We start from the raw sequence: 21,756 nt of genomic DNA on the forward strand, positions 1-21,756 counted from the left end.
TTCACAGCCCGTCCAGTTCCATTGGAGGCATCGTTTGACAAGTAGCAGGTTTCTCAAGGAGCTAAGGAGCAGACATGAGGCTGGGGCTGGTTCGCCGAGGCATTAGGCAAGATCTAGGCTTGGGAAGTTGTGTCATCAGCTTTAGACAGGGGCTTGACTTGGTGAGCCATCTCATCGGCCTTTCTTGAGTGTGGAGTGACTTTCAACAAAGCACGGAGGCGGAGCAATGTCCTCAGCAGAGCAGGAACGCAGAGCGACGTCCTCAGCGGAACAGGAAGGTGGAGCAACGTCCTCAGGGGAGCAGAAAGGCAGAGGAACATCCTCAGCGGAGCAGAAAGGCAGAGCGACGTCCTCAGTGGCATGGGAAAATGGAGTGATGTCCATATAGAACCCTGGCATAGTGTCATCCACAGCAGAGTAGGGAAGCAAAGTGGAGCTCTTGGCTGTAATTATTGCCAATGTGCAAAGCATACATAGTAAAAAGAGCACAGCTGTTACCTGTTGTTTTTGCCTATTGTTGCTGTAGTTTAGTACAGTGGACATAAGAAGTTTACACATCCCTGTTAACATTGAAGGTTTTTGTGATGTAAGAAAGTTAAACCTTTGAAATGAACATAAATCATGTCAGATCCTTTTCCATCTTAAATGTGATTTAGCAACCAACAAAATTTGAATGTTTTGGGGGGCGGAGAGATACAATAACCTTACAGTAACCTTGCATAACTCTGCACAGCCGTTTGTTAAAGCCTTTTGCTTGTAATACATCAATCAGTCTTTTTTGGGTAAGAGTCTACCAACTTAGTATATCTTGATTTCTTCCTTGCAAATGCTACACATCTAGGGATCTTCTTCTTTTTTATTTTACCTGAATTTGGTTTGTTGTTTCATCACATTAATGGTGGAATAAAATCTGACATGATATATTTTGGTTTAATAATTTTACATCACAAAACCTGCAATTTTAACAGAAGTATGTAGATGTATGTGGGATATTTTCCTTGTTTTTCTTATTTATGTGATTATGTTCATTTGTGTTCACTTATTCTATCCACTGTAGATAAAATAAAGGTTGATCATATTTAGCAGCAAACCCAAATAGCCTACATGGTTGTTTGTGTGTTTATTATTATTTTTGATTGACTGATGAATGAATTAATGAATGAATGAATGAATGAATTGTGTCCAATTTATCCAGGGTCCCAGGTTTGATCCTGAACTTGGGTCTCAGGTTTTCCACCCACCTCCCAAAAATCCATGCTGTATATTCCTGCATTGCACCAAGTATTTCAGGGATAAGCTGTGGATCCACAGTGATCCTGATAAGGATTAATTACAATTAATTATATTATATTATATTATATTATATTATATTATATTATATTATATTAATGAAAATGAATGAATGACTTGATGAATTATACATTTCTGTGCTGGCTGTTATGTAACTTTTCAGAAATCCATTTCTCAGTTTTTCTCTCCCTACAGGTGTTTTTCATGAAAGCCTGAAATACTTCCAGTTGTGGGTAAAGTAAATATCTCCATGGAGACAGAAGGATTCCATGCATATGGCATTGGCTTTGGGGTCCATTGAGAAAAAATATGTCATGGGAATGATTGTTTGGTTGTTTGCTTGAAGATGGAGTGAGTGCTAAAGAGAGGCATGATGAAAGATGGAGAAAAACAGAACTACGTGTCCTCTCCACACTGCATTATCCAAAGACATTGGTTTGGATCCCTTGAAATCACGTTCCAATGTGCCAGAGCAATGCAGTGCACATTATTTAGTATCTCTCAGCAGGACCAGCACTTGTATGCTCAGTTGACAAATTGTTCGCTGCGATTCCAATATGTTACCCGAATGACACTTTAATTGCTATTTGTTAATGCATATTTTATATTTTCAGAGCCTTTCAATGTCTACATTCAAAACATCCAGCATAAAAAGTATTAATATTTGCTACAGAAATCAATCTTATTTTTCATGTTTTGCTTTACATATTCAATTTGTTCCAATTTCACAACATTAAGCATGAGTGAAACATCAATGTGACTTGAACAGCAATGTGACTGATGCAATATAACAGAATAAGATGCACTTTCAGTCTTCACAGGCTTTGGTGGTTGTGCAAATTGTGATGTGACAAGAAAGTGTGTGTGTGTGTGTGTGAGAGAGAGAAAGAGAGAGAGAGAGAGAGAGAGAGCGAGAGCGCTCACCGTGTTGCATTTGATGGTTGAATCAGACTTGGATGCACATCTCTGTCTTTAGTGTTCCACACTTCACAGTAAGTCTGTAAATATTTTCAGCTATATAGCTAGTACAATGATATTGTAGTAATTATAATTAATATAATGTAACAAAATCTTTATGAATAATATTCTGGAAAGTGGATGGTGTCAGAACGAAATTGACCATTTTTAAAACCACCTGTTAGCTTTGAAAATGTGAACTAACTTGGCCATACCTCATCTGCAGACATTTTTTAAGTGTTTAAGCATTTTTAAATTGACAGTTTTAATTATTTAATTAATGGCAGTGTAATACTATTGTAGTAATTATTTTGTGATATTATGGTTGTAATTATGCACTTTTTTCAACAATTATAAGGAAATGTTTATGCACAGCTTATTTTGTATTTATTTAATTTAATGATTATTTTTTCATTGTCTGACTATATTTATTTGTCAGTGTGTGTTCAGGTATGCTGCCAGTATTGAATGGGAACACTGACTCACTTATATAGAATCTTAAATGGCTGAATAGGATTAAAGATTGTTGTCTGGTATTATAATCCCTAGGAATGCCTTTCTATTGTGACATTTTGTCCTTACATAAGCATTATTATAGATAACGCTGATAAGACACCAGTAAATGATGAATTGTATGTTATATGCCACAATTTGTGTACTATGATTTGAAATTTCTTCCTTTTTATATTTATTATTTATCTCTTTTCCTTTAGAAAGTTATCTGATCAACTCCAAGAATCTGGTTTAGCAACAAGATATTGTCATTCTGGTTATTAGTCCCCACATTCTCCCAACATGAATGAATCTTTGATGCATTTCCAGTTCTCCTGCAATATAAGTCCAAGCTCAGCACCTGACCTTTACATCAGTGTCACCAAACAGGAGCCCTACCATGTTGCCATACCCATGACAGCCTTCTACAGCATTCTATTTGTCTTTGGGGTCCTATCCAATGGTGTTAGCATGCTTACGCTCCTCAGGGATGCCCGCATGAAGCTCAGTGCCATACAGCTCTACCTGCTTAGTCTGGTTCTATCTGACCTCCTCCAACTACTGACAATTCCCATCACTGTATACCGCTACTATTGGGAAAGCTACCCATGGAGACTGGGAGAACCCTTGTGCAAAGCTTACTTCATGGTGCGCCAGATGTACTGTGCCACAACCAGCTGGGTGATCCTTGCATTTACTATTGAGCGCTATGTGGCCATCTGCCACACTATGTGGTCCCTTGCTGGCCTCAAGAAGTCACGACTCCCCTGTCTTCTGGGCTGGATCTGGGTACTGGCATTGGGTACTTCAGTGCCATTTGCTCTCGTCTACAGGCATGCCCGAGCCTGCATCCTGGATTACGGGGCAACATCACCCGACACAGCCTTTGTTGTGTCCACCATGTGTGAGATGACCGAGGAGGAACCTTCCCCCCTTTACAAGGGAGCACTACTTCTGAGGGCCATCCTTTGCTTCTTGGTCCCACTTGTGTGCATCTTCGCCCTCTACATACTCATCATTACCCACTTCCACTACAACAGCCGCCAGCGCATGGCCATGGGCATCACTAGGGCTGTAAGTGAAGGAGGAAATCCACAGTGCCTCCAGAGTGGGAAGCTGCTGATTCAAGAGAAACGGGCTTTGCGGCTTATGGGTAAGATCTTGTTCTCCTGATACCTTTACCATAACATATTTTTTTGTGGTTTTCTCTGGCCCTGATAGCTTTACTGTGCAAGTCTAGGCTCCTGATGCCTTTTCTGCAAAGCAGAGTTGAAGCAGTAACTAGAAAACTACTAGTTCTAGGACTAGAACAGCAAAAGCCAGAATAGAAGAGGCCATGGTTGCATTAGCTCCTGAACAGACTGGTACCGTGTTCATTGGCACTGGGATGAGAGTCCAGATTTTGGAGTAATGAAGCTGGGACTAGTGGTTTGCCAGGACATTAAGCAAGAAAGGCGATATGACCAAAATAAAGCATAAAATCTAGAAACATTCTCAGACAATATAGTAATTAAATTCCATTCGATTTCCCTTTGCTTTCCTTTATATCCTCAAATCTCTGAAATGTGTATCTGGACAAGCCTAAGGTTAGTAACTGGTAGGACTGGTGGAGGTTTGGGGGACTGAAGCAGGTGCAGAAGACATTGCAGGATTGCATCTTGAGGTCAGAGTCCTTTGTATATGGTAGGTGGGCCTCAGGGACACCTGCATGAAGGCCAATGCCAAACAACTCTACCTGCTTAGTCTGGTTCTATCTGATATCCTCCAGTTCCTGGAATATTTCCATGACTGTATACCACTACTGTTGTACCTTGTGTAAAGCGTACTTTTTGGTGTGATGTACTGATGTACTGTGCCACCAACATCTGGGTGATCCTCACTGTCACTACAGAGCTCTGTATGGCCCTCTGTCACATCATGTGATCCTTTGCCCCCTGTCTTCTAGGCTGGATATGGCTACTGGCATTGGGTACTTCAGTGCCATTAGCCTCTGTCTACAGGCATGCCCAAGCCATTATCCTGGATTACAGGGTAATGTCACCTGACACAGCCTCTGAGGTATCCACCATGTGTGAGATGACAGAAGAGGAACCTTTTCCTTTTACAATGGAGCACTGCTTCTCTATGAACACTGAAATCATGGAGACTAAGATGAAGAGTAACATATCTGGGTCTTTGAGGCTAGCTGAGCTGTAGTAGCTACAGGCTGTGGAACTCAAGTACCTGAGGCAGGGCTACAGAAGGAGGATTGCAGATGCTGTACTGTGATATTTGGTTTCTTTCTTTATGTGTTACATTTTGTCAACTGCTCTTTCTCTTGTTTCAATTTTTGCAGGGGCTGTGGTGGTGACTTTCTTTGTGTGCAACTTCCCTGACATTGCATCCTCACTCATGCAAGTTTATGTGGACTCGTGGTCAGGGACTGTGCTAACGGTGTACACAGTGTTCAAGTCCTACCTGTCACTGCCTCTCTGGTATGTGAACAGTGCGTTGGACCCCATCCTCTTCTGCATCTCCTCTAAAATATTTCGCAAAGCATGTTGGGAAACCTTGGGGCCTCTCAGACCCCGATGTCTGCATGTGTGCAGACACAGAAACCCAATATCTGTGACAAACATGGTTAGCCAGAATTCCACAGGAGCAGTTAGCATGTCAGCCTGATGACTCTTAATTTGCTCTACATTTTAACCATCTTAGTATTAATGTGAATGAGAAAGAATTGAACCGTGTACACTATCTGGAATTAGCACGTTGTTCCAGTTGCTACAGATGAAAATGTTTTGTAGGTTTTATTGGGTATACATTGGCTTTATGTTCTGTGTAGCAGCATGTTTTTATTTATTTAAATAAATCTGGTGTATACTTCTCAGGCACAACTGTACTGACAACTACAGTGGTCATTAAAGGAATCAACAAAGGATTCCTCAGGGGATCATGTATTGTTAACAGCACAGAAAAGGAAATTATTTGCTAACTTAACCATTAAGAACCGTAAATAATTTCTCTAAAGGCATTAAAGATGACCGAATTTGGCTTGTTATCAATAGGAATAAGTGTCTCTTGTATAATTTCTGATTGCAGTTGTTTCTATTGTTATAATTAAAAGATTATGTCAGCCTGTCTTACAGTTAAATGTGAAAATGTAAATAGTTTTTAATAATTATATATTAATAACGATTAATAATTATTTGTGATTATATTGTGGATCTATGGACCTTGCTTTGCTAGAACGTTACACTGAACAATTCAGCATTAGGTCTGCACTACCTCTTACCCACAGATATAAAATATTATATGATAAATGTTCATATTTGTTTAAACACAGGCTTGGAGGGTAACAGAATACATGTAATGGCGTTACGTAATCAGGATACAAAAAAATGGTAACTGTACATTTACATCAAAAAACAAAGTAATCAGATTACAGGTACATTTTGTAAAAACAAACAAACAAACAAACAAAAAAAAACAAACAAAGAGAGAATACTATCAGGATTACAATTTATTTCATTTAAAACCAAAGAAATGAATCTTTTGACATAACACAATATAGACAGCTGTTTGAGTATAGTTCTGGTTCTCTCTTGCCAGTCGTGACTCACACGAGCAACCTCCTGGTGCATGCGCAAATAAATTTTGCACAAAAAAAATTATGTCCTCTTTTTGGAAAGCCAGAATATGGCCACCCTAGCTTTTGTGATGTAATGTTACCCGCACCAGGGACAACATTGAACATGTTTTAAGCTCTAAAATAAGCTCTAAATAAAAGTCTTTTAGATCATATTGCTTTTCTCTTGACTTTATTTACATATGTGACCTTGAAGTAATCCAAAAATAATCAGATTACATTTCTTTTCTATTGTGATACTTGGATTACGTTACTGATGACATTTTCTATGAAGTCATTTGTAACTGTAACAGAATATTTTTTTTAAGTAACTCTCCCAATCCTGTTTAAACACAGCACTGCAAGAAAAAGAAGAAACGCATAATAATATGCAATTCCAGTCATTTTACTGACTTGCATGAGGTAATTCCTCCCAACAATAAGCTGCGTGTTTTTTGTTTGTTTGTTTTTAGTGTTTTAACTGTTCAGTGTGCTTTTTGTGTTTGCAGTATGTTATGGCAGGGGTTCCCAAACTTTTCCAGGGCACGGCCCCCCAAATGGCATTAACATTTGACCGAGGCCCCCCTTTTGCAAGATGCCTTTAAAACACATTAAAAATACAAAGACTTCTGAATATATCATCCTTTTTTATTAATAATTACATCTTACATCTTCCCATTACATTACATTAGGTAATTACATTGTGTGTGTCTGTGTGTGTGTGTGTGTGGTTGTCTGAGCGTGAGAAAGAGAAAGCACACTAGTGGGAGGGATGGGCTTGTTGGCTCCTACCAAATTGTTGAGGCCCCCCGGGCGCCCCCTGGCGGCCCCCAAGTGGGCCGCGGCCCCCACTTTGAAACCCACTGTGTTATGGTTTGCCTTAACTGAATTTAACGTTTGTGTTATAAGCGTCCTTGCTACAGAGCACGGACTACCCCTAGTGGTAGGAAACAGGTTATATATCAAATCCCATACAGTTACACTGTATAGTAGGATATATCAAACTAATGTTTAACACACACTTTACTACATACACGGACTACTTTAAACTAGACTAAGAACTCAACAATTGTGTACTGACACTTGTTAAATAAGCGTGACAAATCAGTTCAGTCAATTTGCCCTGCTAAAATGGGTTAATACCCTACGGCTCCCTACTCACTGTGAATGCATTACATATGGTATGTAAACGTTCTGCAAATTTGTTTTCAGTAGCTTGGAGATACAGCCTATCAGTGGCTAGGAGGAAGAAAGGCAACACAACAGGCTTCTCTGTACGCCACATCTCCAAACCAGGTAAGGTCATGAATATTAATGAGGCAGCGGACAGAACCAACCAACATGTGATTGGCTGGTTAATCCTACCAGTTGTAATGCGAATCAATACAGAATGTTTTTATTTTATGTTATGCATGTAAAGCAATGTATAAATATATAACGTTATCATTCGGAGATGCAATCATTACAGATCATCATTAATGTATTCATAAAGAACAAGGAGGAATATTGTTGTAAAGTCCCATAGAGAAAAAAAAATGGATAGATAACCATCATTAGGCCTACTATTATGCTAGGGAGTTCTGGTTATTAGTCTTCAGGTAATTTATAAAACAAGGTTTTGCCGTTGTTCAAATATATCAGAGGAAAACTAATTTAATGTGGATAAGGGAAAGCTATCCACAATATAAGTCTGAATTTGAATGAACACACTCTGGGCTCTGACTTTTTTTTTTTTTTTTTGGCAGGAACGCATCATTCAGACTACTCAAAGACTTGGCGGAAGTGGAAAAAGTATGAAACTATCTTTCTTCAGCCAATCACACATCAGTCTGTTCGCTGTTTATTAATATTCATGATTTTACCCCGGAGTCTGCTGCGATTTGAAATTTCGCTCTGTGTACAAACCAATCAGAATCAAGGGGCGGGTCAAAGGTGCTCTAAGTGGCAGATTCAAACTGAACATGGCGGCTGAGAAAGATAACGAACAAAACAAACAGAGTAGAAGGTGGGCAGTTGTATTTTATCTTTTGTGTTATTTTCAGCTGTATTAAAAGCGAATGAGATGAAAGTGTAAATAATTTCTGTTATTTTAGTGCGGGGTCTTCAGAAAGTTTAGCTAGCAATACAGGCTTCGTTGAACCTTGACAACTAGCGTTAGCATTAGCATTTCAAACAGCTTCGTGTTGGGATTTGTAGTGTGCTGTATAGAATGTAAACGCGCGTATTTTATATCCGATTATGTGCCTTTTTGTAATTAGTAAATAGTGATTTGGGGATTTAGCAATGTACGGTGTTAAGTAGGTATGTAGTAGCTAGCAAGCTATATCGTCACCAATTGGAATGCAGCTTGTATTAGTCTTTATAAACAAATACAGTATTAAAACAGTCTACTTTAGACCTAATCAGTATTTTACTTTGTTAGGTAACATGCACTGCGTTACTGTGCAGTGTTTTAAATATATCTGTATGTAACTGCTTTCATTATTGCCATTGACTTCTTGCTTTGAGGATTTCGGTGAAATAACGACCTAACGTGGCAAAATAACGACCTACATTAGCGTTATTTTAAAAAGAGCCACATAATATACCGTATTAATCTGCAATGATAACGTCAAACATAATTCTGCAGTCTGTATCGGATATTATAACTGTATACGTTTGCTATAAGAAGAAATTCGGCAATTTGCGTGAGGAAAAAAAAAAGTCAGTTTGTCTGTTGTTTATTTTGTTTTTGCTCCGTTTTGTCTTGCCACAGGGGAACAGTATGTAATATAGTCATTAGCCAGGAGATGCCTCAAAGCCAGCCGGTTATTTTCAACCCTGATTTCTTTGTGGAGAAACTGAGGCACGAGAAGCCTCTGGTTTTCACTGAGCTCTTGCTGAGTAACATAAGCAGGCTCATTGATTTACCTGGAGCAGAATTTGCACAGCTCCAGGGAGAAACAGACCTCAAGCTCCCCGCTTCCACAGGCTTCCTGCGCCTACCCAACTTCCTGAAGCGTAAAGGTGAACAAAACACATCTCACAAGCAGTGTCGCCAACTCTTCATCATTCACAACAACACGAGTTGACCAAAATTGCTTTACACTCAAAGTTACCACACACACACATTTAACCATATGTAAGATGACACTTGAACACCAAATACAGTAGGTTTAAGGACTGTTAAACACAGCAGAGTAAAAACTAGTCTTCAACAGCGATTTAAATGATTCAATTCCATCACAAGGTCTAATGTGGACCGGGAGGCTGTTCCAGACTCGGGGAGCTGCCACAGAGAAAGTTCGGTCTCCTTTAGATTTCAGTCGTGAGTTTGGGACATGAAACTCTGTGTGTGGATCTTAAAAGCCTAGGCGATTGATATAGCTGTAGACGATCTGTAATATATTCTTGTGCCAAACCATGTAAACCATTTAAGTACTTTTAAAGTTGTCTTACCTCAAATAGGGGACAAGACGGCACCAGTGTGTATTTTAGCAAGCTGCCGTTTCCTACCTGCACTGTTTATACTTGCACTTTTTGTGTGTTCCTTCATCCAACATTTACTTACAACAGCAAGTTTGAGAGTGTGATTAATATCCAGTAACTGACATTTCAGACACAATACGGTCAAATATTGTTTATTTTTGCTCCATCAACGAAAATCATTCCCAAAGTAGTCTCAGCTAGATGTTGTGTAGTGTTGTGTGTAGAAACGGTTTCTGTGTAACTCACTATTGCTAGAATGAATACAGACAAGTGGAGTGACACAAACAGTGAAATGTCCCAGTGAATTTATACTAAGGGCATTTTCCAACCTTTAAATCTGTTCTTTGATCCAAAACGGGGACTTAAATTGTTACGATGCTGAATTTTCTCCTCGTTCGCTTTCACAAGGCAACATTTCAGTGTACCAAAATGTTTATGCAAGTCACATGTGAGTAAACTGTCCTCCCATTGGTCAGTAAGCCTGTTTATGTTCTAGGGTTCCACCCATAGCATATCCATCCAGATGGATAGACCGCAGCTCTGCGAGCTTATTGTGACTTACTTTTTAGCTGTAGTTATTATAATTTATCTAATTTATATATTCCAAAGAGCAATTAAAGCCCATCTCATTGAGATGTTCAGAAATATGCTCATCAGACCAAATTTCAATGAGGCATTTTACCTTGTCTTTGGTCCAAGTTAAACCATGTTGCGAGCCATTAGCAAAACAAACATGTTTTGTCCGTAACGCAGTTCCTATTAAGCATTGCTATACATGTTGGTCTGTTGGGTCTGATTGCTTTCTCTCCACAAGCGAACCACTCTCGAGTTTGTTTGCAATCGGACCGAGACCACCTGAATGAGGTTGGTGCGGATACAAACGCAATTGCCGGGGTCATATATCAGGGTTCGTACAAGGTGCTTGAAGTGCTTGAATTTGGCTTTTTTAAATTTAAGTACTGAAAAGCCTTGAAAATAGCCATTTTTTAATCTAGGGGTGCTTAAAATGTGTTACTTTTAAGTGTTACTTTTCGATAGAACACAGATACAAACCTTTCACTTAAGATATTACACCACACTGCAGCCCCCCCCCCCCCCTCCCCCCATGTTCACTCACTCATTTTGACAGAGACAGCTCCGGTTCACGTTTCAGACCCCTTAAACAACTTTTTATCAAAAAAGCACCTAGCAACAAATCTAGAGGTTTTTTTTTGGACAAACCTTAGCTATTTTCCATAGAAGAGAGTAGCCAGTACTGCACTGCGAGTGCAAGGCAGGGATGGATTTAGTAATTTGGGGGCCCTAGGCAAAATATTGGAATGGGGCTCTCATTTCAGTATTTTAACATCGATATTTAAATTTTCAGCATGCATTATTAGCAATAATTGAGGGTAAACTGGGACCAAAAAGTGGCCCTGGACTCTCTGGGCCAGAGCGGACCACCACACCCGGCCCGCAACACGCCACATCATAATACACCGGCTCATTGATGGTTAAACCAATTTTTAACACCACTAACTAGCATAAAAATATAACACAATACAGAAACATAAATGCTATTTAAGCATATTTATTTGAAGTAACACTGAACAGATATCAAGTCATATTTCTAAAATAGGTGAACAGAAGAACAGTGTGACTAGGGCTGCATGATTATGGCCAAAATGATAATCCTGATTATTTTGATCAATATTGAGATCACAATTATTTATCACAATTATTCTTTGATTTTAGGGACAACATATTTTTATTGCACTTTCACATTTAAATAAATAGACCACTGATTTCACCTCCATGTTGCACTACATTCCTGCTAATGTACAAATCTTTACATCAAATTAGACTGATCCTTAAAGTGCATCATCTCGAAGAAGTAAAATATCAATAAAATTGTACCCAAAATGTAGGATAAATAAAAATACAATCAACCAAATGAAAATATGCAACCCAATATAACAATATGCAACTAAATGAAAACAATTCAGGCGTATGCAGGGTTTAAAAAATACTGAGGTCCAAAAATTAAGTTTGTTAGCGAGGTTAGGGGGTGAAAAATATTGATTTCCCTGATCGACATAGGTGCATTTTAAGACGTTGGATAATGATAGCTTTAAAACCATGTCGGTGTGCAGTAGCGAATTAAAAACACCTTTATTTAATCTTTGTGTTTGATTTTGTGTATTTTTGGGTTTGAATTATGAAATTGTCTCCAGCAGTACATGTAGGAAAAATGTGTTTTATGCAGAATGATATCTATACAATAGTGCTATACTGTATTGTGACACTATACTTATGAAATTAAACTGAACCTATAGGCTTCACTGTAATGATCAAAGAACATGTATCTGTGTTGTAATCAGGTCTACATAGTTAGAATGAGATCAGGTCAGTTTTGTTTGTGTTAAACAGCACAGTAACATAATGCTAATCGTATTATGGGCACAGTGGGTAGTACCTGCTCTTCCCCCTCATCTGCATCATCTTTTCTTTTTCTCTCTGTCTCATCTTGTCCCCTGTTGCTTCCCTTCCCAAAGCTGAGCTTTGGGAGCAGTCTTTTCATTCATCTGTGTCAGAAAAGAAAGTAAACAGGGAAAATTGATATTTATTTGTAAATGTTACTGGCCTCTGCTAGGATAATCTTGCAATGAAAATAAATATATAGTGGTACCTCATCATTTCAACATGCATTTCAACCCTGCACAAACTGCTATGAAAGAATATCATCATCATTATCAGTCTGTCATTAGATGGATGGAATTAATGTTAACTGGCAGCTAGCTAGTTAATTCACTCATGATGGACGGCCACTGTTTAATGGAGCGTAACCGCACACAGGAGCTATTTGTCAGATGATGTCTGAATGGGTGGGGATGAATCATGGCTATGAACTACAAGCAGACGACTACTAAAATTCTCTAGTTAGCTCATAATGCTTCGATGGATTAAGGTGCCTGTCCTACCCAGTTTGTTGATGTACAGTCCAGCACAGTGGAGCACAAAGCCTGCCACTCCAGCCGATTTCATTGGTCAACTCAAGCAAGCAGTCACCTGAGAAGGCTGGTTATGTACGATCTTTGCGGCAACAAAGAGTTATTAGGCAATTATTATATGACTTTTAACATACACCTCAAAAAAAAATACTGCTATCCGATCCTCGGTGACCTCAATGGTGCGTACGGCCATGGAAGGGACTGCTGTTAACATGTAGTCTTAATGTTAATGTTAATTTCCCCTATGTATGGAGACTTTTGGGACACCCTGTATTTTGATGTTATGGTGAAGATGAAGCAATGCCTGAGAAAATGCTAATTTAGTTCAGCATGGTTGCAAATTGAGCCATATAAAAATGGATTGTGTTTTTAAATAATTAATTTTTTATTATCATTATTTTTATTATTTTATATTTTTGAATTTAAAAAGAAGACATAAAGAATGTTTGAATGACATCTCTTGTATAGTCCTTGAAAAATTACCCCTGCTTATTCAATTATTGGGTTTCACTCCTGTTAGCCAAGAACAGGAATCTGAGGCTATAGTGGGCACAGGCTCACCCAAACTGGAGAGCTGAAGAAGGAAAAAGGTCAGGTGATGTTTTTCCAGGCTTCAACTGAACCTGTTAACAGTGTAGCCTCAGATTCCTGTTCTTGGCTGATAGGAGTGGAACCAGAAGTGTTCTTTACATTACATTTACATTGTCTTGTAGCTTATCACTCCCAAGGTTGTGTGTGTGTGTGTGTGTGTATGTGGAGATGTTTCTCTGCTCACCATGATTAAAAAAGTGGTGATTTAAGTTACAGGTTAAGTTTATGAAATACTTAATTAGCCCATCTGGCACCCACAACCATGTCACAGTCAAAGTCACTGTCAAATTTTCCTCCATTCTGATGTTTGTTGTGAACACTAACTGAAGCGCTTGCTCTTGTATCTTCATGATTTTCTACGTTGAGCTGCTGCCACATGGTTGGCTGAATGGATGGTTACCAGTACATGGTTACATATTTGCAATCGTACAACCACAGAGAATGATGCCTACCACCTGTTTCGCTGCTACACAAAATAAGCAGTACACAGAATTTTTTTTTATTTTCTTTATTTTTTTTTATAAAAGATAATAATAATAATAATAATAATAATAATAATAATAAAAGTAGACCTCAACAGTCAAATGCAAGTTTAAAAAAAGTATGTCTTGGGTTGAGCTTTAAAAATGCCAAAGGCCTGAGCTTCCCTAAGTTCGATAGGAAGAGAGTTCCAAAGGGAAGGAGCATAGACAGAAAAAGCCCCGTCACCCATAGATTTTAAGTGGGTTTGTGGAACAGTTAACAGATTACACTGTGAGGAGCGCAGTCTGCAATTTGGGGTGTAAGGAATTAATAAAGCAGATAAGTAATGAGGAGCAAAGCCTTGTAATGCCTTGTATGTCAACATCATAATTTTAAGCAGTTTTAAAGCATGCAAGGTGCATGATCAGTGTGTGTATTGCTTTAAATGGCTTGATTTATTAGGTGTTTTATTCTAGTAACTACATAGAAATGTCAGGAATCATCAGGAAAATTGGTCTATTGACCGGCAACTATAGGCTGGGTTTGCACACTGATAATTAACCATTTGTGACCTTAGTATTATAAGGTTATATCTGCCTTTAAAAATAAGCCCAGGTAGATACTTATCATTTTAATATCACAAATTGCATGCATAGGTATGTATGTTTAAAAAAAAAAACGTTTTTTAAAAACAACCACTTGCAAGACCTACAAATGTAAAAGAATTTCTATGGGAACCAACAGGAGGTGCAAAACCACCCACACCACAAAAGGTTGGCAGCTGTTTTGATGTATTTAATTTCTGCACATCTAATTCTAAAGGGTTTTGTGTGACTGTGATATTGCTTTAGTCATAAGTGCGTTGCAAGTTGTAGCTGTAAACTGGGTTTTAAACAACAAATCAATTTCAATATTTTATGTTGTTTTTATTTCAGAGAAAGGAGTGATATTTGGGGCACCATTAACTGAGGAGGGCATTGCCCAAATTTACCAGCTCATAGAGTACCTTGGAAAAAGTAAGTTGTCCTGTTTTCTCTTATTCTGCATTAAAGGAAGTTTTAATACAAGAAAGTGTTTTTAAAAAATAAATTGTTTTACATACTTGTTGCCAGATTTATAGGGCGCTAATAAAAACATACTGTTATTATCCATTTTTTTTTTCATGTTTTTCTGTCTAATCTCACTTTTGATACTTCATCAAGTGCTCTATTTAAAATGTAAATTATTGTCGCCTCCATGTTTCAGCTTCTGTTTTAGCTGAAAGTAATCCACTGCAGTGTTACTTGAGGGTATTTCTGACCTTAAAAGACCAAGAAAAAATGTAGACAGGACCTGCATAGGGGAGGCAAGTGAATAATTTATTCTGAAGCAGTTGGCTCTTGTCTTTATCTGTCAGACTTACATGTGGAGGGCCTGTTCCGCGTGCCAGGGAACAGCATCAGACAGCAGGCACTGAGGGAGATACTCAACAGTGGTGCAGATGTCGACCTGGACACGGGGGATTACCACCCGCATGATGTGGCCACACTGCTAAAGGCATTCCTGGGGGAGCTGCCTGAGCCACTGCTGACTCATCGCCATTATCATGCACATCTCAAAATAGCCGGTACGCCCTTACAGGGATGACGGTTTACCTCAGTCAGGACAATTTCAGGGCTCAGGGTGGTGACGCAAATACTTGTGGGCAGTGGGAATTTCCACATTTATTCCTTTAAAGCAGTGGTTCCTAATGTGGAATTCAGGGAGCTCCAGGGTTCTCTGATTATTCAGTTTCATTACAGAAATACCAACCAACCATTATTATTTAATGATCATTGTGTTTGTATAGCCTGTTTTGGTTATTTGAATTGAATGGATTTAATCCAAACCTCAAAACCTAGGCCTAGAAATAATCTCAGCTTTGACCTATTATGTTCTATTGGTGGAAAATTCAGGAATAAAACACTCCATAGCTGTAATAAGTAGGCAAACTATTGTAGTACACATTTAAATAATGAGCTTAGTATAGTTGAAGTTAGAAAGTGTTCATAAATCTGTACTGCCATCCCATAATCTGAAACGGCAATACCGTCAAAATTGTGCTATTCCTAGATGCCATTATTTATGAATGACACCTTATGTACAGTAATTCTGTGTCTCAGATGTTCTGTTTTTAAACCCATACACACTTGACGTCTGAAACACTAATTTCTTCAGTTTCAGATGAGGCTTAATAAGTTCATTTTAAAATATAAAGTTTCCGTGACTAAATAACATAACTGCATGAGGAACTGCAATAGTTGCCAAATCAATTTCATATAATTTCACAACTACATAATGTACACCAAGCACAACATTAAGTTCCATGACAAATCCAAAGCAAAAAAAGGGGGAAATCAATCAAGATGAATAAAATAAATAGTGCATTATGCTTCAGTTGAAGGTATTTATTGTTTCTGCATTTCCCAGAGATTACGTTGTTCGATGAGAGAGGCAACAAGACGTCTGTGCCGAACAAAGAGCGCCAACTCGAAGCGCTGCAGCTTCTCTTCATGCTTCTGCCTCCAGCCAACCGCAGCCTCCTCAAACTGCTGTTGGACCTGCTCTATCAGACCGCCAAGCAACAAGACAAAAACAAAATGTCTGCCTTCAACCTGGCACTAATGTTTGCACCGCATATCATATGGCCCAAAAATGTAGGTCTGAGTTTTTCTGTTATTTTCTTATTGTTTGCTGCAGCCGTCTCAAAAAGTTTGTTTGTGCACAGGTGACTGCAAATGATCTGCAAGACAATTTGAATAAGCTGAACAACGGCATTGCATTTCTTATCAAGCATTCACAGAAGTTGTTTCGGGTAAGACCTTGGAAACCTAATTAGCTTGTATTCATGAGAGGTTATCAGACGTATGACGTAAATTAAAAGTCATTTCATTTTAGAAGTCCATCCATAAATCATCTAATCCATTGCAAATTGAATCTTATTTATGAGTATGCTTCTTAATGATTTATTCAATATTTTTCTAGGCACCAGCATACATCAAAGACCATGCACGGATGCTCTTCTCCGGCTCTGAAACTCCTCAATCAAAGGTTAGAATTATACACTTGTGTCCTTTAATTATTCAGTATCATTGTGGCGTAGTCAAATGTAATTTCTTTTTTTTTGTCCTCTGATCAGTCACCTGGACTCATTTTAAAACCTTGTGATTATTTTTATATGGTAATTTTTTTTCATCTTCATACACAAACATAATTATATCTTTTGTTCTCAAGTTGGTCAAATGAAAAAAGTTGAATTAATATTTGAATGTATGTGGGGAAAATTTGCATATAAATTATATTTGTCTTTCATTACCATGTGGTAAAGCACTGACCCCCTGTCTGTGAAGGTTGTCATACATCTTTTAATGCACACTCACTCACTGTGGAGAAATTGACCAGAATATAAATCACTCCTAACATGTTGTATTAGGATGACATGGAGCTGTACGCTGGAGCTGGTGTTCGAGGCCTGCCCACTAAGAGAAGCAGTGAGGAGGATGGGAGCCAGCTACACACACAAGAGGCTCTGCGTGAGCTTTTTCAGCATGTCAGCAACATGCCTGAATCGACAAAGAAGAAGAAACTCATTCGACAGGTAACCCATTGCTTTCCACACTCGCATTAACTTTGTATCTGATTTGGAAAAGACAAGCTTTGTTCATCTTGAAAACCATAATATCTTCACCACTACATAAGATATTAAAGGAGTAATCTAGTGTTCTATCTAACCTAGTCGCTGTCTACCACATCTGTAATGTATGTGGTTATCATGGACAAACATGCTTTTATGTACTGACCATAGAGTAAAGTACAGAGCATGTTGATTTGATATTTTCTTATAATGGAAGTCTAAAGGCAATTGCAGAGTTAAACAACACTTTTGTAAAACATTTCTGTGAGAAGCCTTTTATGAATTCTTCAGGCAAAGATATTTGTAAATTCAGCTCTAAATCTGTAGAGTACTTTCTCGTGGTAGAAAACTTGCTTATTGTTACAAAGCACTGTCTCCTGAGACTTCTTCCATAAATGTTATATAAACAACTCCTTACAGAAAGCTTTACTATATCAAGAATTATACGATATCTTCTTCCTTAAATAACACAACTTTTTTATTTAATCAGTTCAGCTTAGATTATGTGGCATGTCTGCCATATAAGTCCCCGTGAATGACCTGTTACTACAGAATGATAAGAAATCCATTTAATATAAACCTGTGATTTGAATTACAGCTGGCACTGCTGTCTGAACTGCTGTTATAGAAAAACACATTCTATTCAATCAGATTGAGGCCTTCAACAGTGTTGTGCTATGAGCACCCATATTTATACATTTATTGACCAAATTTATAAGCAAGGTTTAATTTCTAAATACAGAGAAATGTCAAATGACTTTGACGGAGATTTGTTACAATGCATACTGTATAGACGTGGTAGATTAGGTTGCAAAATGCTGGTATTAATGATAGTCTTTATTGGTCACATATACATATGCAGAGTGAAATTCTTTATTCGCATATTGGGCCTTGCTCAAGGGCCCAACAGTGGCAGCTTGGCAGTGTTGGGGCTTGAACCCCCGACCTTCCGATCAGTAACCCAGAGCCTTAACTGCCAAGCCACCACTGCCCCCAAAAACTTTAGCATCACTAAAGAAACTTTACCTAAAGTTACTTTAGGACTCTTCTTTAAAAGTTTCTACTGTTGATTTTGATCATTAATACAGGATGTTAATAAAAAATTGGCCTCTGATGAATCATGCTGAATGAACATTGCGTTTTGTAGTTCAACAAGCAGGGTACTCCAGTACGTGAAAGCCCTAGAGCTTCAAACCAAAAGCATGGACGTTCCCGGTCATTCGGAGGCCTCATCAAGGTCTGTATTTCTTTATTAAATAATTTAATTCCATTCTAGTACTTTGTGAGCACTTTGAAAGACAGCTGTATCGTTATTACACCTAAAAATAATTTTCATTAAACAGAGAAAAGTTTTGGGGAATACAGTTACAAATGAAAGAGCTGGATCCGGGGTGAGCCAAACCAAAGAGGTGAACAAGGAAAACGTAAGTTGCAACGGAACCTGAATCTATACAGATTTATTTTCAGCAGTCTTTTAATATGTAATTACATTTGATATACACTTTACATTACGATACACTAAGTTAAAATGATGTACTGGATAATATTTACAACCCAAAAACCTAAGCATGTAATGGCTGTAATATTGGAGCAGTTCATATGTTAAGCATTTAATCAAGCATCAATAAGACATGTGTTAACCTACTTTGCTAATATCAATTTACAAGTGCACCCCTTTAGCTTTGTCATTAAATTTTTATCATACCTTCTTTCAGGGCTCCACATCTTTCACAAGAACTCCTATTTCTACGGAACATCATTCTAGTTTAAGCCTGTAATTTTTTTTATTTTATTTTGTAAACTGATATTGGATCAGGTTTAGGTATATATTTATTTGGGCTCAATTAACAAATGTGACCTCCAGCTTGTTAACTATGCAAACAAGATGAACTTCCAAACCAATACATTACATGTTTTTTATTTTCACAGGTTTTTCCAGTTGCAAATGTCCCGAATTATTAATCTGTTTGTGAAAGATGTATATCTTTTATATATATATATATTATATATATAAAAAAAGTGAAAATTGTCCCAAGCATGTAGCATCTACTCAGAAAGGTCAGGAATGGAATATGTATTTAGAAAGGTCAAGCATGTACTGAGAGGGTTTTTGTACATTGGAATTGTGTAATTTGGGTTTCACTGGATTTGAATATACATCCAGAGATTCAGGGTAGTATATGGAGGTATGTGAATCTAGAATGACTAGACATCCAGTACATCCAAAACCAACACACTGCCATACTAAATAGTGTTTGTGTCCTCTTTTGACATACTACTTGGTATGGATATACAGAGTTTGGGATGTAATTGTGGTCTTATTTCAAACTTTGTAGGCTACACAGCTAGTCACTCACTGATATTTAGAGCTGTTACACTGAACTGTTTGATATGTGAGAGGATTTTTAAAGTTTGATATTGAACATTGTACTTTTGGGAAAAGGGGAGATGAACGGCGATTATTTCTGTATCTCTGTGAACAGAATGTGTCCTAGTTTACACTTACTGATATTCAACTTCTTTAGAGGCATGTAGTTTTTCCCCACTGTAGGATTTAAAATATTTTTATGCTATGATAAATTTATGCCTCATCACTCCAAAGCACACTGTACAGAAATAACCCCAAGCCCAGCTTTGTGGAACAAGGATATAAAGGACAGCTATTTTACAAAAGAAAAAAAATTATATATATATATATATATATATATATATATATATATATATATATATATATATATATATATATATATATATATATATATATATATATGGATAGCATTTTTGTTTTAACATTTTTTTATGGTGATATTTTTTTTTTTACTAACTTTTTAAAAGTGAATAAGCTTGAGCCTATTTTTTTTTACTTAGTGTATTTCAGATCTTTATTGACAGTCATTTTGTTAACTTGAAACTTTCATTTCATTTCGTAAACTACTGTTTTTTTCCCCTTTTAAGGAGTTAACCACTGTTTAATTTGAGATCGCTTTTAAGTTATTTGTTTTAATATTTTTATATGTGAAAGTGCTTTATGTTTCACTTTTCTTATGAATGGATCTGTGCTTTTTTCAGTTTCACTCAGTTTTTTTGCTTTGTTTTTTACAGTGACATTGAATTGTTCACATTTTACATCCAACTTTACCAGTTATTTAAACTAGTGTGGTATTTCAGCTTAAGTATGTGGATCAATGTTACTATATGTGGGTTTAAAGTCACAGCTGTATTGTACAGTGCCTTCAGCTTTTGACATTAAATCAGAAGTATTAAAATCCCTCGTATTTATTTGACTTCTTCCCTTAAAATTGATGGTTATAAAGTTTGAGGTTTTATCTACATATATAAATATGATCAAGGATGTAGTCTTACAACTTTCACAAAATTATTCACAAAAGTCATCTCATTAAGTTTGTGTCCTACATTATTAAATTTGAGGGGCAAAAACCCAAAGCACTTATGATGTACAATAAATACAGAAGTTTGCCAGAGCCTCTAAAGCAAAATTACTTATTATAATTTGCATTCAAATTGTCTGGATTGGGCACATTGTGTTGATTCAAAGCAAACACTTATTAAATCACCATTTTACAAGGGAAAGTTAAGGCTCATAAATTAGTTTATTCTTCAGTAGGCACTTTTTCTTGTCAGGGTCGTGACTGATCCAGGGCTTGCACCCTGAATGGGTGTCCTGTTCATCATTCACGCATACCAGCAGGCATCATTTATGCACACTCACACTTTGGGGCAATTTAGAATCCAACAGGCTTGTTTTTGGGGTGGTGGGTGGAAACCATAGACAGTAACCAGAACTCGGGATCATTTCTAAAGACCCACTGCACCGCCTGGTAACAGTTCATAAATCGCTAATTCAAAATGTATTAATATAATTTATACCACTGTGGTGTTGAATTCACTAATCTGATTGGTCGGAAGTTGTTCATTAATTTTCTTTAACAGCAGCTTTGACAGTAGTGCCAGCTGTAGTCCAAATGATAGATTTATGTTACTGTTTCTATAGCAACGACTCCTTCATATGGATGATTATGTTTGTCATCCAAGTAAATCACTGATATGGTGAAACCTTCTATAAGATGTTTAACATTTATGGAGGGAGTCTCTAGTGTCAGCGCTTTGCAGTAGTGAGGGTTTTTTTTCAGGAACAGGTCTTTGCAATTAACTTTAATAGAGAAGAAAAAAAAGAGAGGCGGGTGATTTTTAAAAGTTAATCATTGGCCTGTTGCTGTGATATGAGA

The 21,756-nt window shown here is 37.5% G+C and overlaps 2 protein-coding genes across 2 annotated transcripts; both read left to right on the forward strand.

Annotated features, from left to right (window-relative positions):
- The first annotated feature begins 3,042 nt into the window (after positions 1-3,042).
- On the forward strand, positions 3,043-5,400 carry LOC128604025 (pyrokinin-1 receptor-like). The gene is made up of 2 exons (XM_053618795.1): positions 3,043-3,892; positions 5,075-5,400. The coding sequence occupies exons 1-2, from the start codon at positions 3,043-3,045 to the stop codon at positions 5,398-5,400; spliced, it is 1,176 nt and encodes a 391-aa protein (XP_053474770.1).
- Positions 5,401-6,596: 1,196 nt separating this feature from the next.
- Positions 6,597-20,155, forward strand: arhgap19 (Rho GTPase activating protein 19). The gene is made up of 11 exons (XM_053619585.1): positions 6,597-8,351; positions 9,102-9,352; positions 14,793-14,873; positions 15,254-15,463; positions 16,306-16,532; positions 16,604-16,690; positions 16,861-16,926; positions 17,309-17,473; positions 18,657-18,746; positions 18,853-18,933; positions 19,225-20,155. Exons 1-11 carry the CDS (start codon positions 8,308-8,310, stop codon positions 19,285-19,287), a joined length of 1,365 nt encoding a protein of 454 aa, XP_053475560.1. The 5' UTR covers positions 6,597-8,307; the 3' UTR covers positions 19,288-20,155.
- The last annotated feature ends 1,601 nt before the right edge of the window (positions 20,156-21,756 follow it).

This window comes from Ictalurus furcatus, chromosome 29 (assembly GCF_023375685.1).
Source record: "Ictalurus furcatus strain D&B chromosome 29, Billie_1.0, whole genome shotgun sequence".
NCBI classification, from domain to species: Eukaryota; Metazoa; Chordata; class Actinopteri; order Siluriformes; family Ictaluridae; genus Ictalurus; species Ictalurus furcatus.